The 21529-nt window shown below is 33.8% G+C and overlaps 2 protein-coding genes across 3 annotated transcripts; one reads left to right on the forward strand and one right to left on the reverse strand.

Moving 5' to 3' along the window:
- Window positions 1-5929: 5929 nt before the first annotated feature.
- Window positions 5930-7575, forward strand: LOC133297232 (calmodulin). 2 transcript variants are annotated; one of them, XM_061496335.1, is made up of 2 exons: window positions 5930-6153; window positions 6970-7575. In XM_061496335.1, exons 1-2 carry the CDS (start codon window positions 6063-6065, stop codon window positions 7356-7358), a joined length of 480 nt encoding a protein of 159 aa, XP_061352319.1. In that variant the 5' UTR covers window positions 5930-6062; the 3' UTR covers window positions 7359-7575. The 2 variants fall into 2 exon arrangements, with proteins under 2 accessions (XP_061352319.1, XP_061352320.1); XM_061496336.1 differs by having other exon boundaries at window positions 5949-6138; window positions 6985-7575.
- Window positions 7576-11576: 4001 nt separating this feature from the next.
- On the reverse strand, window positions 11577-20206 carry LOC133297226 (SNF1-related protein kinase regulatory subunit beta-1). Its single transcript, XM_061496325.1, has 4 exons — window positions 19739-20206; window positions 12845-13023; window positions 12562-12724; window positions 11577-12070 (listed from the first exon to the last, which is right to left on the reverse strand). The coding sequence occupies exons 1-4, from the start codon at window positions 19931-19933 to the stop codon at window positions 11753-11755; spliced, it is 855 nt and encodes a 284-aa protein (XP_061352309.1). The 5' UTR covers window positions 19934-20206; the 3' UTR covers window positions 11577-11752.
- Between the last annotated feature and the right edge of the window lie 1323 nt (window positions 20207-21529).

Genomic DNA, 21529 nt, shown 5'->3' on the forward strand with positions numbered 1-21529 from the left:
CTTTTCCACCATTACAATTTGAAATTTAAAATTGAAATCCAAAATTTGAAATCAATTCAGAATTCGAATTTCAAAAGAGTGAGTAATTCCAACGCAGAAAGCATTTAAAAGAGCTGAGTAATTTCAATGTATAAATCAGTGGGACATTGAATGAGTTGTTTACCACCATAAATGATTAACTTCATTTTCCATTGATTTTTTATTTCAAATTTTAAAAGAAATTATTATTTATTTAATTTTTTATTTCGAAATCATTTCCCACCATTACAATTTGAATTTAAAATTGAAATCCAAAATTTGAAATCAATTCAGAATTCGAATTTCAAAAGAGTGAGCAATTCCAATGCAGAAAGAATTTAAAAGAGCTGAGTAATTTCAATGTACAAATCAGTGGGACATTGAATGAGTTGTCTGCCACCATAAATGATTAACTTAATTTTTCATTGATTTTTTATTTTGATTTTAAAAGAAATTATTATTTATTTAATTTTTTATTTCCAAATTCTTTCCCACCATTACAATTTGAAATTTAAAATTGAAATCCAAAATTTAAAATCAATTCAGAATTCGAATTTCAAAAGAGTGAGCAATTCCAACGCAGAAAGCATTTAAAAGAGCTAAGTAATTCCAATGTACAAATCAGTGGAACATTGAATGAGTTGTCTGCCACCATAAATAATTAACTTAATTTTCCATTGATTTTTTATTTTGATTTTTAAAAGAAATTATTATTTATTTAAATGTTTATTTCCAAATCCTTTCCCATCATTACAATTTGAAATTTAAAATTGAAATCCAAAATTTGAAATCAATTCAGAATTCGAATTTCCAAAGAGTGAGGAATGAGAAGAAAATCGAAATATGTGCATTAAAAATCTCCTAATAACTTTTAAATTTAAAAGTTACAGTTTAAATTATTTTATATTAATTATACATATTTTTTTTTAAAGTAACTTTTTTCTCTTTTAATTTAAAATTTTATATTTTTTAAATTGGTTATACATAAAAATTAAAAACGTTTATATTAATTTTTTTTAAAATACTGATACGAAATTTTTTCTTTTTTTAATTATTTTTTAAGTTAAAATTTTAATTTATTTTCTTTTGAAGTTTATTTTTTTTCATTTAATTTCCAAATTTAAATTATATTGTATCAACTATATTTAAATTTTTATAATTTTAAACATTTTTTTTGTTTAATCTATAATTTTCTCTTTTAAATTTTAATTGTGTTTTGGTGAGAAATTGATTGATTAATAAATGGGAGTTAATGATGTGTTGTTATGTCTAATTCTTTAATGTCTTTTAAAATTTCTTTCACGGTATGCTTTATGACATTTACAGAGAATAAACTGAAACGCAGAGCGTTATATACTGGACAAAAATGGCAGTTAACTAACCCAATATTCATAATAATTGTATTTTAATTAAAATCATTTTTGTTTCCAGTTTCAACAAAAATCGAAAAAGCTTGAAAACTTTTAACTTCTTCTGATGTTGAAATCACGAATAAACTGAAATGCGGAGCGTTATATTTATGATTAAACCTCAACGAAAATCTGCAAAAACAATTTGCTGTATTTATTATTTAAAAATGATTTAAAATATTTATGATAATTTTATATTCAAAATGAGAAAAGTTCTAAAATTTATTAAAATAAATTACCTTAATTCTAAAAAAAATTATGATAATTAAATATTATCTGCTATATATAATAATACTTACATGCCAATAAATGTATACATAAAGATATTTTAATTTCTATATACTCATCTAAAACATATTGCTTACCGATGTAAAAATTCAGATGTAAAAATATTTATTATTATTACACTAAAAATTAAAATAAAATTTTGTTTTTTGACATCAGGGCTCTCAAGTTAATACTCAAGAAGTTGAAGACATCATCAAATGACAAGCAAATAAAAGCACCTCTCTTCAACGAAATTACCACAAAAGACAAAAGTAGTACCAAGAGTAGAACATACTCAATCATTTCGTATTGAGGGGTTGCTTGTAGAACTCTTGCTGATATTCTTATGGTGAATTACATGGCTAACCAATTCGAGCCTTGCGTGTATCTCGAGCTTTTCAAACTTAATACCTATACATAGCAACCAAATATAAATCAATAAGAGAAAGGAAAACAAAAAAATAGAATGGTGGGTATCAAACGATTAATTTTTTGGTGGCAATGTTAAAAGGTATAACCAACCATTAGTGTGAACAATTTCTCTAAAAACTTGACAGCAAATGCAAAAAAATGGGGCTGGTAGCAGGGGCCAATACTCAAGTGTGAGCACTTGATTCTTTTGACTCTGTGACTAATACATTGTTCAGTAGTAGGTACTTGACTTCATGACTGATAAAACATTTTTACCATTATGTCAAGCTTCCTTATTTATAATTAGCAAGGAAGGGGTTGTGATACCAGGTAGACAAATAACATAGATCATTAATCATACCATCTTCTCTTTCCTGCTTCTTCTACTTTTCCTTTGGTGTTGACTTCACCTGGACAACTACATCAAGAGATGCAGTTTAAACAATATTTTTGAATTGTTTACAAAAAATTGACTAAAGGAATAAAACAAAGCTCAGGTCTGCAATGTCATGAAATAAAAGTTAACAATCAGTAATTCAGTAGAGTGGAAAAATATATTATAAATCAGTGGTAGTTCTTTCATAATGTAACAATATGTAAAGGGATCTGGTGCACGAAGAAAATAATACAGCGAAAATTAAAAAAGGATTAGGTACCTCGTCTAAAAAATAAAATGAAAAATGATAATCTAAAAGGAGATCCAACATCTGAGTTGAAAATAACATAAAAATTAGTAAGAAGGAGGGTAGGGTTGCAGAAACATACCATCATTTGAATCCAATGGCCAGATATGCTTTGACAATGCTTTATTCATTTGGAACATGTTGATTGAATGGACACCAAAAAGGGCACGCAAAGGTTCATCGAAAATGATATTTCGCCTATTGTTTGTGTCTTGCAAATTTTTCTCCCTAATATAGGCCCATAATTGCTTAACAACCTAAGGCCAACATTATAAATAGATGTTATAAGGCCAGAAACAGAATTACATTATATACTCACTCTTATAGAAATTCTATGTATTCTTGACTAATAGCAACGGGGTAACCTACCTTTACTACCATTTATTTTTACCAAAAAATTAAGAAAAAGAAAGAAAGTATACCAATGTCCTAGCCATTTCTGGTGCTCCAACGAATTCCTGAAGTTGTGGAGACAGGCTACACAATTTGCAAAAACCACCACCTCTGAAAACAATACATGTATAAAAGGAAACCATAAGATATGCAAGGGAAAGTAAAAATGGATCACTTAAGAATAATCACCTTCCAATTAAAAAATGGTAATACCAAAAAATTAGGAAATAAACCATTTATTTGGTTTAGTAGCCCCACATGGTCCAACACAGGTTTATTCCAAGCTCTCTGGCAATGAGATAGCATTGGAAAAAGATCAATTTACCATTCCAAAAATTAATAGAAAGGAATACAATTTTCCAGATTAAAACATGCATCTAAGGTTCGTAATTATAGTATAAAGAATTCAGCAGTTAAACATATATAAAGACAGCACTCAAATTTATCGAAGATGGAATCATTTTCATATAAATCACAGAGCTGACAAAGGTTTAAAAAAAAAAGCTTGGACATTTCATTACATGGTACCATAAATGCTTCAGATGCATTCGTATTCATCCAAACTTCTAAAAAATTAGTCACCTTCCGTCTTAAATATCCATGAACCTGGACAATAGCAACAGGATCTGAATCCATATTTTGTACTCGGTCTGCAAATCCAAAAAAAAAAAACAGAGAAAGAGCAATTGCACATTACAACTTTAATTGAAGCTTAAGAAGGAAGTGGAAATTGCGTGAAGAAATTATTGAAAAATAATAATAAAAAATGAAAGAAAGAGGAGATAACCATATACACTCAAAAAAATGGCGTGAAGAATATCTTCAAAGAAATCAGAGATTCTAATGCTTCTAAGCATATCCACTCAAACTCGATTTAATCTGCAAAACGCAAAGGAACACTATAAGATGCAAAAAGAACAACAAAAAATGAGAAAAATTTGATTGAATCTGCACGAAAAGAGAACGACGAAGAACAGGAGAAAGAAAAAGGATGTGTTTTTGCACTGATATGGAAGCTGGAAAAAAAATAACACGAAGAACAGGAGAAAGAAGAAGATGTGAAAATAAGTTAACGACTAAAAAAAATGAGAAGGCGTGTAGATTTTGTTAAACTTTTAACAATTCCAACGGAGAAAGTAGGTGAACATTAATTGAGTTGTCAGCTTTTTAAAATCAAATTTAAATTTTGAACTCCAAATTTAAAATTTGAAAATGAGATGAGCTGTGTGCCAATACAAATGAGAACAAATCTGCACCATTGAATTGAGATAGCAAATCGTGTCCATTGATTTTGAGTCGAGATTATAATTTGTTTTATAATTTTTTTATTTCATGAATTATCAAAGAAGGAAACTTTTTGAATTTGTGTAGTGTGAAAGCAAACCTGAAAGTAAAGGAGAAACAGACACGTGGCAGAAGTTCCCCAAGAATGGGTTTGTATAAGATTAGATATTCTAATTCGGAAATTAATGAATATCTATATATACTTTCGATTTAATATTACTACAATAAATATAAATAAGTTATCTACATTGTTAAAATGATATTGTTTTGAGTTGAAAGATTAAAAAATTATAATTATAAAGATTGTTATAATCTTAAACTAAATTATAATTACAAAAATACTTTGATTTCTGCTCAAAATAATATCGTTTTGAGCTTAGTACATATAACTTATCTATTTTTATTACAGAAAAAATTAATCATATACTTTACTTATATATTTTTGGTAATTATATGAGTTGATAATTATAATAAAAAAAGTTTATACATTTAATTCAAGGGAAAAAGAATTTTTATGTTGTAGGAGAGCTCCCTTCTCATGTTAGTGAGAGTTCGTTTTGCGTGCAATAATTTTTTTATTTTTTATGTGTGGGCCCCACCATAAATTTGAGTGTGTAGGAGATTTCCTCCTCTCCAATAGCATGAAAAAAGCATTGCCCTTAATTCAAACTACAAAATTCTGATAAAAATAATGTATTAGAAGTTGAGAAAATAATTTCTGTCAAAACGAAGTGGTCTGCCATACCAAATTTTTTTAATTGAAATTTACAAAATGTTAACTAAAATATAAGGGAAAAATATTTGTCCTATTAAATAACATGAAACTATGTTATTTTAAGTGAGAGAAAAACACAATCTAGTATTTTTTATTAAAAATTTAAATTTTAAAAATAATATCCAATTTCTCTCCCATGATTTATATATAACTATTAAACCCAAAATATAAATATTCACTCCCTCCACAAGTTAAAAAGACTGGTATAGTTATGTTTTTAAGTACTGAGGATTAAAGAAATAATTTAAATTAAAAATAAAAAAACCAAATTCAATTTTAATATATTTTTTGGAAAAGGTTTTACTAACCACCAAATAAACTTACCACCTCATATATATACTTTTTATTTGATAATTTTTATAATGATCTAAATCTATTAGTATAATGATCAGAACATGAAAATCCCATTCTGAGCATATAACATTAACATTGCTTATTGGTACTACAATCCATATAAGGGAATAGATTAGAACTTAAGTCTTATTAAAAGACACAAGATTTTTGTTACCTTAAATATAAGAGAATCCATTAGATTAATACACTAAGTAAGTATTGAATAATATATATATGATTGCATTTGATGTTATGAGAAGAAGATTATTTTTCTAATTAAGGAATTAAATTCTACAAAAAGAAAGAGAGAAAGGGAGAGAAGAGAAGCCCTTGGCCTTTGGGTATGTAACTGTAAATAGTCTATAAATAGCATGATGCTCTTTTTCCTTTCTTCCCTCTGTCATCTGTGGACATAACATCACGCATATTATTTTCCTTCTCTTTCCCGTTTGAAACGCTGATTTTCTCGCTTCCCAAACACCCAACCCAATGGCCGATCAACTCACCGACGAACAGATCTCTGAGTTCAAGGAGGCCTTCAGCCTCTTCGACAAGGACGGCGATGGTCTCATTTCTCAGATCCCTTTTTTCTTCTCTTAGATCTGTTTTCATTTCAACTCTGTTCTACATGATGGCAATTTTGTTTACACCACCCTTTTAAATAAATTAAATAAAAATTGAAACTTTTTTTTTTGTTTCTGTTTTTGTTCACCTCTAGGGTTCCTTCTCGTTTGACTTTTCGCCCAATTGAATTTTTGGGTGTTCGAATTGGATTTACGTCTTTGCTGAAATTTCTTTCCTTTCCTGTTTTCCTCTTTGTTAATGTCTCGTGTGATCCCTCACATGATGATATTTTGTGTTTACTGATTTTGGGTATGGGTGGATCATTAGTTATTTTAAGAATCCTTTTTTTTTTTTTTATGTTTGCATAAATATTTTCAGCTGTTAATTGATATTTGATTTCTGGTTGTTTGATTTCACTATCAGAATTGCTTATTTGGTATGGAATTTGGTGCTGCGTGTTTGGATTTGTAAATAATTCAATATGGGATTGGCCCCTTTACGTTTGTGCAGTGCATTTGTGAAGATATATCTGAGAATGAAATAGCAATTAGATGTTACCTATAGAGCTGCCTTGTAATGGCCTCATGCTTCGATATTTTTTGCTTATAATAAATTTATAGTTATAGATTTATGGAATCGTAGAAAAAGGATGAAAATGACCTGGAATTTTGTGTTTATGACTCTCCATGTGTACATTCCTGTCTCTAGTGTTCATATGTTTTTTAAACTTTTGCCTTGAGAAGAAAAACAAATATTAGATCTAAATATCTGTTCAATGATTCTTAAACTGGATAATGATATTCCCTTGTTTGTGTGTCTAACTAATTTCTTTAAAAAAATGCTACAGGTTGTATTACTACCAAGGAACTTGGGACTGTAATGCGGTCACTTGGGCAAAACCCAACCGAGGCTGAGTTGCAGGACATGATAAATGAGGTTGATGCTGATGGGAATGGTACCATTGATTTCCCAGAATTCCTCAACCTGATGGCCCGCAAGATGAAAGATACTGATTCAGAGGAGGAGCTTAAGGAAGCTTTTCGCGTGTTCGACAAGGATCAGAACGGTTTCATCTCTGCAGCTGAGCTCCGCCATGTCATGACCAATCTTGGTGAGAAGCTGACAGATGAAGAAGTTGATGAGATGATTCGCGAGGCTGATGTTGATGGTGATGGACAGATCAACTATGAGGAGTTTGTCAAAGTCATGATGGCTAAGTGAGGACCATTCAACCATAACCAAAATTTGAAAAGCTTATGAAAAGAAAAGGGACAGGGCTGATAAGTTTTGATGAGAATTCTATATTTCATTAGGACATCTTCATTTGGGGTCATTAGTTTTTGTTGGTCGGGTTTGTTTGTTTTATTGGTATTGCTCATTACTATCCTACTTGTTTGCTCTGTCCCTTGTTTTTACTAGTTTGGATTAGCTGGTCTCACCATGCATTGGTACTTCATTTTTCATCTTTTTTTGGTAATTATTATTATGAACCTGGAACAATTGGTTGAAATTTGTGCTTTTACATGTGGGTGACTGATACTGTTAATATCATCTTATGCTTTATAATTGAACCTGTGATCATTTTGCATTTCTTGACTCTCAGTCTTGATATTGGAAAGGAGGTAGGCCTCGTTAGTGAAAGAAAGAATATATTTTTCTTCATCCGAAACACATCATCTTAATTGCTTCGCCTCTTTTCTTTCTCCTAGTGTGAAAGTTACCAACATTGCTGCGATCTAGATCTAGAGTGTTGTGTTATTTTGTCAACGCCTTTAGCAAAACAGATGATTTTTCTGATGAAAGGAATGTATATATATATATATATATATACAAAGACTATTCCAATTTGTTTTATGATTTGGAAAATTGGGATAATTGAATATATAAAATGCAATAATCAAGGCGATAGTCTCAAACTGATACATGTTGCATGGATGTGCCGTGCTAGGAGTTAAAGAGTTCTTAAGTTGTAGAAACGAAGGTGGTTTTTTGGGAATTGGGAAATGGCTTATTGTTAATATGGAACAAGTGTTTGTCCTTCTAAAATGATATAATTTGTGTTATTTCATCCACACAAAAAGTGAGACTTATATCTTTATATTTTTTGGCTATTATATCTTTTATAAATTATAACTTTCTCTCATTTAGAGTAACACAATTTTAAGATGACGCATATATTTTGGTTGTTAATATTTGTTTCAATTTGTCGTGGTTCGGGGGAACTTTGATACCATACTTTTTTTTATCTTAATTATTTGCCTGGCCTCTTGATTTGTCACCACTCTGGATTTACGTACTGGTACGGCCAACAACATCTGCCCTCGTTATTTTTGGACCCTCTTTTGAATCAGTGGCGTGTCGCGCATGATTCTTTAGCATTAGAATGGTAAACTTTTTATGTCCTTGCTCCAAAACCTAACTAGGAAAGAGAACAAACATGTTTGTTGGAATTGGTGCCTTTGTTATGTCTTGGGCTCTTGGCCATTCTGGTCTTTAGGCGCGTTCGATACCTCTAAATTCGAATCGCTGCCATCGTGCGTTAGATTCTCTGCTTTGGGCAGAGTAACGTGTTCAATGGAACCAAGTTAAAGGGAAATAAATCATCAAAAAAAAAAAAAATCAAAACATGAGAAGAAAAAAAAGCAGAATAAAATGGATTCAATATCTCTGATTTTGAGGGGTAGGGCTGGTTGCGAATTGAACTAAATATGGGTAAGTCAAATTATAAATATAGTATGGGTTAGGGTTAATACATTGATGGTGGGCTGCAGGTTATTTGGAGTAGTCTGTTAATTTATATTTTCTTTATTCGTTTATAAATTAAATTTTATAAATATCAATTTTAAATAATTTGTTTAATTAAGTTGTATAAAAAATATTAAACTAAATTTATTAAAATACTTAAAATTAATTTTTAGTTAAAATAAATAAAATTTAAAAAACATTTAATAAATTTACAAAAATATATAAACTTGATAATTATAATTAATTATAACATTTTTGAACTTGTAAACTTAACCATCCCACAATAGGCCGACCTGCATGTAATCGGGACAAATCGGGTCTGGTTAAATTAAGCGGAAACATTCTTCTACTTCAATTTTATTAATTGAAACTACACATTTCATTAGATCGTCATACTCGTTAGTTTGACACTCATAAAATTTGTTGCAAGTGAGGAAGCAATAAGAAAGGTGGATAGCATCTCAATAAAGGGAGGAACCTGATCAATATTTTTGGGGGTTGCAGATTGTTCATATATTGTAAATTTAACAAAATATATAAATATTTCTTCTCACGAATATATATATATATATATATATATATATATATATATATATATATATATATATATAAAGTTTATCGGTGTAGGAGATGCGGCTGTTCCCCTCAGACTGACTACACGTTGTTACGCCCCTGAATGGAATTGTTATATATACTGTGCACTGAGCTGAAAAACTCTTGCAATTAAAGCTTGGGGGTTTTGAGCATGGATGTTGTGACTCGTGTATTGAGCAGTGAACACCAAGTTGGATGCAAATGGAAAAACACGAAGAGATCATCTGTATGTCATATGTCATGGTGGTGGATTTAGCACGTTGGGAACATAAATCAGTTCGCATGAAATTTCGCAAGGTTTCTTTATAGATGTCTCATTTTATATTGCATAATAATAAATGAATATTGCATAAAAGAAACCCCACAAGAAGAGCCACAAAGGATAACTATCCACAAAAACCCACCGATACACCTCTTTTATAGTCTCCATTTTATTTAGTTCATAAAGGTTTGACTCCCAAAGAAGAAAGGTTAACTAATAAAGTTAATATGCTAGATTTTTCTCATCTTGATGACAACAATACATCCCTTTTATGTACATAAATGCTACACCAATCCCCACTGATGTAAAATTTCTCCCCCACTCTTCCTTAATTTTTTCAGCATATCACTCTTTTTCTCTCGTCCATTTCAAAGCCCTCCTCTCTGCTGCTATTTGCAAAACCCCTCTCTCTATCTCTCCCCTAGCTAGGGCATCGATACTGAGTTCAAGTATTCAGCCTTCACCTTGGAGTCAATTTCTAATGCGAAACCGAGCGTCCATTCAAAATCTCTCAACCTGTTGTTTCTAAGTTCCACGCCTTATCTTTGCAACTCGCCAATAATATTAGTGATCATGCTGAAGCCCAATTGGAAACCAAAACAGAGCACAATCTCTATTTCAAAACCGGAACTTCATTCCGAGGTAATTACTAAGAGTTTTATAAGAGTTATGTTGTAAGAAAAGTAATTGTGTAATGTTATAGAGATTCGTTTTGCGTGCCGTAATTTCTTTTTTTTACTTTTTCTTCAAAAAGTGTAGAACCCACAAAATGCTGTGTGTGTAAAAAAATTTGTTGTGTCATGTTAAATGTAACAGCCCCAAACCCTGTAGCATGATATTGTCCGCTTTGCCCCGCACACAAGCATGTCGGTTGGAGAGGGGAACGAAGCATGTCTTATAAGGGTGTTGATACCTCTTCTAGTGTGAGGCCTTTTGCGGGGTGTCCCAAGAAACAAAACCGTGAGCTCGACGGTGCTTGTACGCGGAGCAAAGCGGACAATATCATGCTACAGGGTTTGGGGCTGTTACATTTGGTATCAGAGCCTGGCCCTGGACCGGTGTGTACAGCGGGGACGCTGTATTCCCAGTGAGGGAGGATGTAATGTCCCACATCGGTTGGAGAGGGGAACAAAGCATGCCTTATAAGGGTGTGGATACCTCTTCTAGTGTGAGGCCTTTTGTGGGGTGTCCCAAGAAACAAAACCGTGAGCTCGACGGTGCTTGTGCGCAGGGCAAAGCGGACAATATCATGCTACAGGGTTTGGGGCTGTTACATTAAATGACAAATGCAAATCCCAATTATTAATCAACCAAATACTATTAATATGAAAATTTACCCCCTCAACATTAACACCTTGACATTTGATCATTTAAACTTTAAATCCCTAAATATTTAAGCTGATACCAAATCCAACCTAAGAGTGAAAAGGAGGGAAAAAATGAATGGTTCGATGTAAGAATTTCTCTTGTTTGTTTTACCACTACTAAATGCAAACAAACATTTAGAGGAAGACCTTACAACGCTCTTGAGAAGCGTGAAAAAAGAGGACTTGCAGGGGGGGAAATATTAACCAAACAAGCTTGCTTTATGTTGTAATCCTAGCTCTTTAACAAGTAAGCTAGTTTCACTACTTATGAACCGAAATTTCTATAAATTGTATGCACTTAGTGGTGTGCTTTTACTTGATACTATAAACCAAAAATCATAACTTTGACCAGCACCACGACACCACCTTCAGTAGCGCTAGCAACATCATATTTAAGGCACCCTATTGATATTTCAATATTCTAGCAGGAAATAAACCAAACAAACAAAAAGCTATTGAAAAACAAAAAGTTTCAATATATCAAATAGAAACAGAAGCACAAGCTACTTTGAAGCATATCTATAGACACAAGACCTTCATATACCACTTGCGGGGGGGAGTATCATTTAAACTTTTCATCTTTACAGACTGAGGCTACAAATAAAAACAAAATAACACGGATTTTATAATGGACAACTGACACATATTTACCTCTTGAGTGGTTTGTAAAGGACAACTGTCACATATTTGGACTGAAACCTGTGAGTCAGTCCCAGGGCAACAACAGACTTCGAGGCCAAGTTTTTCTCTATGAAGACGTGATTTAGCACAACATGTTGAGGTTTTGAAGAGGAAACTACGTCAGAGTTCTCCATACCTAGGACAGTAAGATGTAGCTGTGAAGGAACAGCCATTGGCTCTTTTGCGAAGTCTTCCTCGGCTGGAAATGCTTGACCATAACTGGATTCTGGGGAGGCTGGCGCCTCAAACTCAGAAACACTTTCAGGGTTTTCTGGCACGTAATCCTGCAGAAAACAAGAAAATTCAACTTATCAAACAGAAAACAAATCAATTTCATCAAAAAGGGATGATACTTCCTTATAATCCACTAATCAAGAGCACTGATGCTGGGCTCATTGAGATAAGGAAATATTAACATTCTTCATAACTAGTTGCATTTTCTCTTCATATTGCTTGTCAACCTCAAACTCATGTGAACCAATGAACAAACTTAAAAAGTTTTTCTACTCTAGTTTCATCCTACTATTAAGCATTGCCTATTTCATCACACTAATGCCCTAACCCTAAAAGCACAAAAACCCATGAAAAACTTTGGCGTCAATTGTATGTCAAGTTCATCTTATAACAACCTAATTGGAGCAATCGCCCTCATACCAAAAGGAGAATAATGCACATGCACAATTAAGTATATAGGAGGATGAATTTCACGATGAAATAAGATATTTTCAAAGAGAAAAAGAAATAAAACCAAAGAAACAAAAAGGATGATGCATACATTAACATCAAGAAGATTGCAGACATGCCCCATCTCATCAGCTACATAAGGAAGTTCTGGAATATATCTCTCTTCACCATCAACAATGAACCTGTAATGATATATTCCAGATGGCAGGACTACAAGAATTGAGTGATCCTTGCCAGCTCGCTGCAATGCCTTCCTGCAAGTAATTAAAATTCACCGGTACTAATCCCATTACAGAATAATTGCAATTATGATAACTTTTCATCTCAAATACAATAAAGCTATCGTTACTGACAAAGGAGTCATTATATCTCACCTAGATGTCCAGTTATCCCAGGATCCTTGCACAGCCACATTGTTCCCACCATAATTCCATGTAATCATGACAGGGATTCCTTGCTCAGGAGGTTGATTAACAATACCATGCGACTCATTCTGCCACATTTGATTGAGAAAAGGAGGGCCATTACCTCTTGTTAATGGAGCTAGAGGGACCTGAAAAGCACAGAGAAATCCTATATTTATTTATTTATTTGTAATGCCACTCAGACACTGATAAGATCTAAATACTTATTTCTTGACCAAAAAAAATTAGAAAAAAAAAAAACTGACTAAAATGAAATTAAAACTTCAGTAAGGGAAGCTTTACACATACACACAATAATATATACATATATATTAGGTAGAGAAAGCTTTACATTGATCGTGGATAATAAGGGATGTTTCAGGACCTATTTATCATTTCCATAAGGAGACTGCAAAGTCAACAAGAACAGCAATGCAACTAGTTGTGGTGCTTGTGCACTACCATGCACTCCTTATAGTCAAAAGTTGAGTCTACACACTTACTTTTCCTAAATGGTGTCTTATCATCTAAGATACCAAGAGGTAACTAGCTTGTTTCAGTCTCGTCTATTGTTAAAGACCCACAAGAAAGAAAGCTGAGAGATCTAGGAGAGAGACAGAGAGAGAGAACAAATCTGAAACGGTTTGTTGAAACACATCCAGAAAATGGAGAAAATTCTCCTTCCAAGGGTTTCCCTTTTTACAACTGAGCCAGAGCACAATTTCACAGAACTAACAAATCTGAATCCATGCTTAACCCTCCCCTACTATTTAAGCTAAGCCCCTGCTCTTCACAGCTTTAACCAATTCTGTAACTACTCTAACTGCTTGGCTTCATTTTCTTTATCTTCTCTTTTCTTCTTCCTAATGTACACCATCCACATTTTCTCTTCATTCTTCTGTTCTGGGTTCCATCATCTATGCATATAAAATTGTTAAATCAGTGAAATTTCTCTAAAGGCTTTCCAGATAAAATCAGATACTGTTGTTTGTGCAAATACAGAGTTATACACCACAAGAATTAGCCAATGCCAGCCTTTCAACAGTAGATCATGGACTTTTGCAGACAGAACTATTCATAGTTACATTTGCGTATAGTATTCACTGAGACTATACTAACATGGACAAGACAATAATGTCAACCTACATCTATATTAAACATAGTTATTATCCCAGATAATGGCACATACAGACTGACCCCAAAAATGCTATAACGGGATAGCGGTAAAATACACTACGCATATAAAATCTCAAAAATAGAAAATTCAAATATAAAGGCTGGAACAGAAATTCATTGAAATACAAATACTGTAAATAGGATAAAGCCATGGTTGAAGTTCTGAACTGAAGAGAGCAGGAAAGTAGTGAAGAGACAAACTTGCAGAAAAATTGGGGTGGCCTTGGATGAAAAGAGGCAAACATGCCGGAAAACTAAGGTGAAAAAAAAGAGGCACTGTGAAACCACAAACAGAGGCAAACAGTGGAACCCCAAACAAAAGCAAATTGTGGTGAACTTTTTGGAAAACCAATGGTAAACTGCCAGAATTGTGATGGGGTTGGCGGAAATTGAGTCAAGAGAGGCACAAGTCGAGAAATAGGGTTCGAAACTTAGAACAGTAACAGTATCAGGAAAAAAAAAGGGGTCAAAACTCGAAAGTCAATTTCACCCCCTCAAATTGTGTATGGGTGATGGAACCCAATTTCTAAGGAACAGAATTACTATTGAACTAATCACAAATTGGGGATACAATTGACAAACAACTTAGACAGTAACAACAAGAAAATACAGATTATAGGACCTTGATTACAGATTACAGTAACAACAAAGACTCAACCTATTACTCCCTCCACAAGAAACAACCCTATCTTGCAGTTGCAGAGTTCCCTTTCCCTTTCCCAATGATTTCCATGCCCTCCCTCAACCCCTTTCGCTGCTTATAACCACATAACCATTGCTGGACTTGGGCCCACTTGTTATGGCCGATCAATACTCCCCCTCCAAAACTCACCTTGTCCTCAAGGTAAGGAAAGAGGTATGGTAATGCGAGAGAACTTCCACTCGGGTCCCATTGTTTGAAGCTATTTTCAGTGGCATTTCTACCCACAAAATAGAGTTTATTGGAGGCTCCATTAACCTCAATGTGTTTCAGCCATGAAGGAAAATCACACACATGTTGTATCCCTTTTAGCTAATCCACTAATTCTGGCCCATGTAGTTTGCTTTTCTCTTGGCCTAATATTATTTTCAGCACCCATTTCATAGATTTAATAACTATACTTTTTGTGTCTATGGGTTGGGTAGAGCCCATTTTATTTCCTTCCAACCACACTTTTGGGCTTGACCCATTAGGTTAAAATTGGAACCCATTTGGCAAAATTCCATTTCTACCCCAGTGTTGCTCACCTGAAGCTTGTCGCTAACATGTACCAGTTAGTCTTCGTCTTTTTCTTTCTCTCCTTCTTCTTCATCATCTTCTGGTTGTTGTAGTTCTTCTCTTCTACTTTTGCTACGTTTTCTTATTCTTTTTCTTCATCTTCTTCTTTCGCTTTTTCTACTTTTTCTTTTGCTTCTTCTTCAACCCTTGTTGCTAACATGTACCAGTTAGTCTTCGTCTTTTTCTTTCTCTCCTTCTTCATCGTCTTCTGGTTGTTGTAGTTCTTCTCTTTTACTTTTGCTACGTTTTCTTATTCTTTTTCTTCATCTTCTTCTTTCGCTTTTTCTACTTTTTCTTTTGCTTCTTCTTCACCCCTCGCGTTTCTGTTCAAATTTTCTCCTCCGCACACTCCATTCAGATTTCCAATACCAGTACCTGTATCGCGCGGATCCACTAGATCCAGAAATCTCAAAACTGTTTCTCGCAATTGACGGACAACTTCTTGCACCCTTCCCATACTTCCTTCCAATCGTTCCACGTGACACTCAACTCCTTCTAAAAGAGCTCTGATACCAAATTGATGGAACCCAATTTTATAAAGCTAAAATTAATGAAAACAGTAATGGAGCCAAGCTCCTTACAAACACTAATTGCAAACTAGTACACCAAAAGACCCCTAACTCACCTTTAGAACCAACAAACCTAGGCTCCAAGAGATCCTCAATTCCCCAATATTCACTCAACACGTGCATATCCCATTCCACACATTCCACCTCCTTTTATCCTATCACCTAAGAATATTCTAGAATTAAGTAACTAACTAACTCTCCCTTTTGCATTCTATTGCGCCACTTGTGCCAATTCTAGGCCCATTAATGGGTAACCAATTACGTAAGAGAAAATATTAGGATTTGCCTTTCTTTAACTGTAGCGATACAATTGTCATCTCATTGACCACGATTGTGGCCACTAGATATCATCGCGTTGCATATAAGAAATACAGAAGGTGGCCGCAACGTGCATCTATTGCGGGATTGCGTCACTATCGCACACTACTAATAACCTAGATATGAAAAAAGCATCTTTAAGTCTAACTTCCTATACGTTTTCTTTAAACTTTCTTCTAAAGCAGATCCTATAGTTTCAACTTTCAAATACAAGCTTATTGAATCAAACTTCCCATTATGGAAACTCTTGGATTTTCTTTAACATTCCACTCTTTGTTTCTATTATTGGGAAGCCTAACTTGGACAACAATTCATTACACATCCAAGGAAATCTGACCAAAATGGCAAAGGGACAAATCAAACATCTGTGAAACAATAAAAAATTGCTCCTCATAAAATCTATCCACAATTTTTGATGTCGCTGCATCTGAGATGACAACAAATGTTAGTGGGACACACATGTTAAATGGATAGCATTATTGAGATGCACCCACATTGGCAGTTGCGCATAGTTTGTGCCAAAATAGTTGTCCAAGTAGCATTATTCCAAAACAATTTAAAATAGAACAATTAATTGTGAATACCTACAAAGGGAAGCTATTATATTGCTCATAATCAGGACCAAGCTAAACTTATGACCATAACAAGCCAAAAAATTGTACTTTTCAGAGAGAAAGTGAACTTTAATTGGCCAAAACAATACATTTCTGTCAACATCTTCAATTTATTGGCAAAAGTCACTCAAAGTCAAAGAAAATTTCCAATAAAGAGTGTATAGTCACAAAACAATTTAAGTTGATCCATCAACAAGTATATCATCATTTCACACAATGCATTCACGGATCAAATCGTAAACCAATGAAATATTAATATTAAACAAATTATCTAGCAGCCATGTCATTTAATGGAACACAATAATATTCTCTTTTCCAAATCTCTATCAAAGAAATGCACATTTACGATTTCAAAAAAAAAATCACAAAAAGGCAAGGGAAAAAAATGTAGCTAGCTTAGATTATTCATGCACATGTTTGTCACTAGTCATTTTTATGACCTTGAGAATAGTGCTGGCATATTTATAGGTAACAATAACTATGAGTTACCAAAATAAGCGTGGCCTCTAATTTTCCTGCATTCATATGAAAATATAACAATGGAGTTTCATTGGATTGGTTAGCAAGGGCAAATAGCTATGGTGCAAAGCGAAACCAATCACTCTGGATTTTGCCTAGTTAATATGGTGGTACGAGATATTTTACGAAGCCTAACAGGTTTGAGAGGGTAATCATCTTGTTCCAGATTTAAAACTATGTATTTAAAATAGTTAATGATCACATCAATTGAATTGAATCATGCGAAAATAAATCAATTCAAATATGTCATGATTTGTGCCTAACCAAGGTTGCTGGAAGGTGCAGAATAATAAGAATAAGAAAATGCTATGGGGGGCACTACTCCTTCAAGATCAAAACTCTTTTGGAAAACAATTTCCACCATAGAAGATAGAAAGTCATTTCCCATATATTGACAGGTTCTTTTTAACTGACTAGGAAATGATTTTTCTGCTGACCACAGCCCCATACACTTGAAAATGTCCAAATTTTTTCACAAGATTATATTCTACTACTTAACATAGAGAGTGAAAATCTTCAGATGTAAGACACAAATCAACACATACACATTGGCACACCTGGGAAAAACCTGCCCATATATGAAAGGTAAGAAAACCAGTTCTCAGATATCCATGTTAAATTAAATTATGCAAATTCATTCACCTTAAAAGAACTGGGGAACAACTAAGGATCAGATATATGAAACATTGGAAAAAATACAAAATCATCTAATGCAGTCAAATAGTGAATGAACAGTAAGTCATATAAAATAAACCAAAGTACCAAGTCTTGTCTTTTAGGTTTTACCATTCATGGAAATCTATCAACTCTTCACAAGAGAGATTGGGAAGCCAGAGGAGGGGGGAGTAAGAGAGAGAGAAAGGAGACTGCCAAACAAGACTTTTTCTCCAGGTTCTCCGTAAATCAATGACCCAAAAAAAAGAGGGAATGCAACAACAACATCATCAGCTTTATCCCAAACTAGTTGGGGCACTCTTATAATCTTGTGTAAAATTTTTCAAATTATATCCTTAACAGATATCAAAATATAAACACATATAATCTTCTTGTCTTAGGTGTAAAACTTTTGAAATTACATCCTGGTGCATTAATTACAATATCCAAAGTTATTGCGTCAACGTTGGCATTGTCATGTACTCATGTTCCAATACTTCCGTGTCGTTTCTCACAAGGAGAAATATTGCGGATAGTACGCGAGTAACGGAGGGCAGGTGTCACAAAAATCGATGTAAAACAAAATTCATATCATTACACCAATAAAATGGACTCCATGAAACAAGCATGTCATTGACATTCCAAGCATCAAATCTCACACTAAGTCCAGAGGACATTATTGCATGAAATTTCCAATTTCCAAATCGGACAAAATTAACTGGTTGAGCCGGTAAACAAGAAAGAACTGTGCATGTGTATTTCCAAATGTTGTCATGCTATCCACACAATTCTCAGTTACAACTATCCACAACATGCAGACAATGCTCCATGAGTCTAACCAGAAAAGAATTGTGGGGCAACTTGAACTCGGATGGAGTCATGTGGAACAGTTGTGTGAAATGTGGAGTTGTGACACACACAAGTAAAAGTCCAGTAAAAATTGTTTTCAACTCTCACAAAACCAAAATGAGGTTGCACGATTACAAGGAATCTATAAAATGCAGATATGGCTCCTTGAATCTAACCAGAAAAGAATTGTGTGGGCCGACTTAAACTCAGATGGAGTCATGCGTACCGGTTGTATGAAGTGTAAAGTTGTGACTCACGTATGTACAAGTCCAGTAAAATGTTTTCAACTATCACAGAACCAAAATGAGATTGCACTATTGCGAGGAATCTACAAAATGGTGAGGTAACTATATAAGCAGACAGACATAGCAATTCTGAAAACTAGAAGCAGTTTAAAGCGATAACTCTCCTAGATCTGCACCGTTCCTCCTTCATTCCTTTCCTCACTTACAAATCATATGCACCAAAGAGCCAATAGATCAATAACATAATTCCCAGATCCGTTCAATTCAACATCCTAAAAAAACCTATTCTCGTTTAAACTTTGAAGCTTTAACGCTAAGAACGTAAACTCAGTAATAATCTATGTTTGCCCACAAAAGAGGCCCTTTACACTGGCTCTAACTCTCTCTCTCTCTCTCTCTCTCTCTCTCTCTCTCTCTCTCTCTCGTACACATACACACAACATATATTTGTTAGCATTAAACTTACCAACCAGTCAGAGCGAAAACAGATGAGCAACATCGATGAAGCACCTAGTTGACCAACCAAAATCGAAATTCTACCCGAGCTAACCAAATTCAATTCAACAGCAACGAACACACATAATGGCATAAACACACACCACACGCACGCAGAAAAGCGGAAAGGAAGTGGATAGAAAGAAAGAGGTTGTTGTTGAAAGAACCTGAGGGCCGAAGAGGATCGGCGATCTGGAGCGGCGGGGACTCTGCGGGGGGCTATTAGCCATTGAATCGGACGAGAAGGCCCGAACCGGAGCCAGGGAATCAGGCGCGTGAGCTCCACGAACGGCGGATTCAGTAGCGGAGGGATCGTCCCCGGCGGTAACGGCACCGTCTTCTCTGCCGTTAGCGTTTCCCATGGGGAGATTGAAATGCGCGATGCGAGGGATCCAGAGAGGTTTTCTAGTGAGATTTGCAGAAACAAACAATGGAATGGGGAAGCGAAACGGTGTGTGGTTGTGTTGTCGTTTTATAAATGAGAGAGAGAGAGAATGCAATGCAAAAATGCAATGCAGGCGAGGGAGGAATAAACGACAGGGCGCGCGGATGAATGAAAAAAGAGATAGCGAGTGAAAGTGCCGGGAAGAAGAAAACGGTTGCGTTGTTGTTTGTTCTTATCAACTTCTGTCCGACTCTGATCTGACGCTATTTTATGTTTGGACTTTGGAGCCTTAATTATAAATTAGAACGAATATCTTTTTCCTCTTCATACATCAACTAGTCGCGTTTTTCTTCCACGCTCTCTTGCCTTCAACGGAACTCGCGCTTATCTTCATACTCCCTAGTTCATACTAAATTTTTATTGTAATTACTTTTTTCTAATAGAATGTGATAATTTATAGGGATAGAATATTATGATTTTCTATCTTTTTATGCATAATTTTCTTTTATAGCCACTTTTTTTTTAGTACATTCTTTTATATCTATCTTATCTATTCTTATGTAATACTTTATCTGAATCTCAATTATTCTTCATTATTTTCCTCACCTTTTGAAATTCTAATAGACATCATATTCATAATGCTGCATAACAACAGTAGAATTCTTTAGAGCATGCAAATTGAAAATTTCTCCTGTCTGCAAGAGTTATTGATCTATCTTACAAGAACTGTTTTTTTACAAATTAAATTCATGTTTTAAAATAAAATATTGAACACAAAATTATTATCTATTAAAAAAATTTATTACTAAATATGCCCTTCTTTGGACTGTCGTCGACCTTGGTATTAAGAGTGTTTATCAATCAATTCAAATTGCATTGACCAAACCGAAAAATTGAAAATCAAAAAATCAAAAATCGAAAAAAAAATCGCAAATTTAATTGGATTGGATCGGTTTTTAGATGAGTTGTGAAAACCGATCCAACAATTCTCCAACCTTACCATCTACCTACTTGGGTCTTTCCCCAATCATAGCCCAAAAATCATATAGCAAAATTCTAAATTCAAGACCCATTAACCCATCATGTTGGAGAAAGTGGGATGTGCTTGATCTATGGTATGCTCTCTTTTTTGTAAGATACATAATATATTTTTATTACATGGGTTATTGTTGTATAACACTCCTCTATACGATGAAAATTTGAGTTACTTCGTATTATAATTTTATTTTATTTTTTGTAATAGTATTATAATTTTTTTGTTGGAGGTAAAAGATAGTAATTCAACTTTTTGATGTACAATGCTTTTAGATTGCACAATAATCATCATACAAACTTTACAAAGCCGATACATACAAAAGATATGTTATTCGCATAATAATCATCATTCAAATCATATGCTTTTCAAAAAATCAAAAACCGATCAAATCAAAATCGAATAAAATTGGATTGGATCGGATCGGATTTGAAAAAAAATCCAAAACGAATGGATGATTATATGATTAAACCGAAGGGATAGGATCAAGTGATTTTTGCTTCCAAAACTGATCCAATCCAGACCACGAACACTCCTACT

This window comes from Gastrolobium bilobum, unplaced genomic scaffold (assembly GCF_033153095.1).
Source record: "Gastrolobium bilobum isolate Gb01-03AN ecotype WA unplaced genomic scaffold, APGP_CSIRO_Gbil_v1 utg9986, whole genome shotgun sequence".
Lineage (NCBI taxonomy): Eukaryota > Viridiplantae > Streptophyta > Magnoliopsida > Fabales > Fabaceae > Gastrolobium > Gastrolobium bilobum.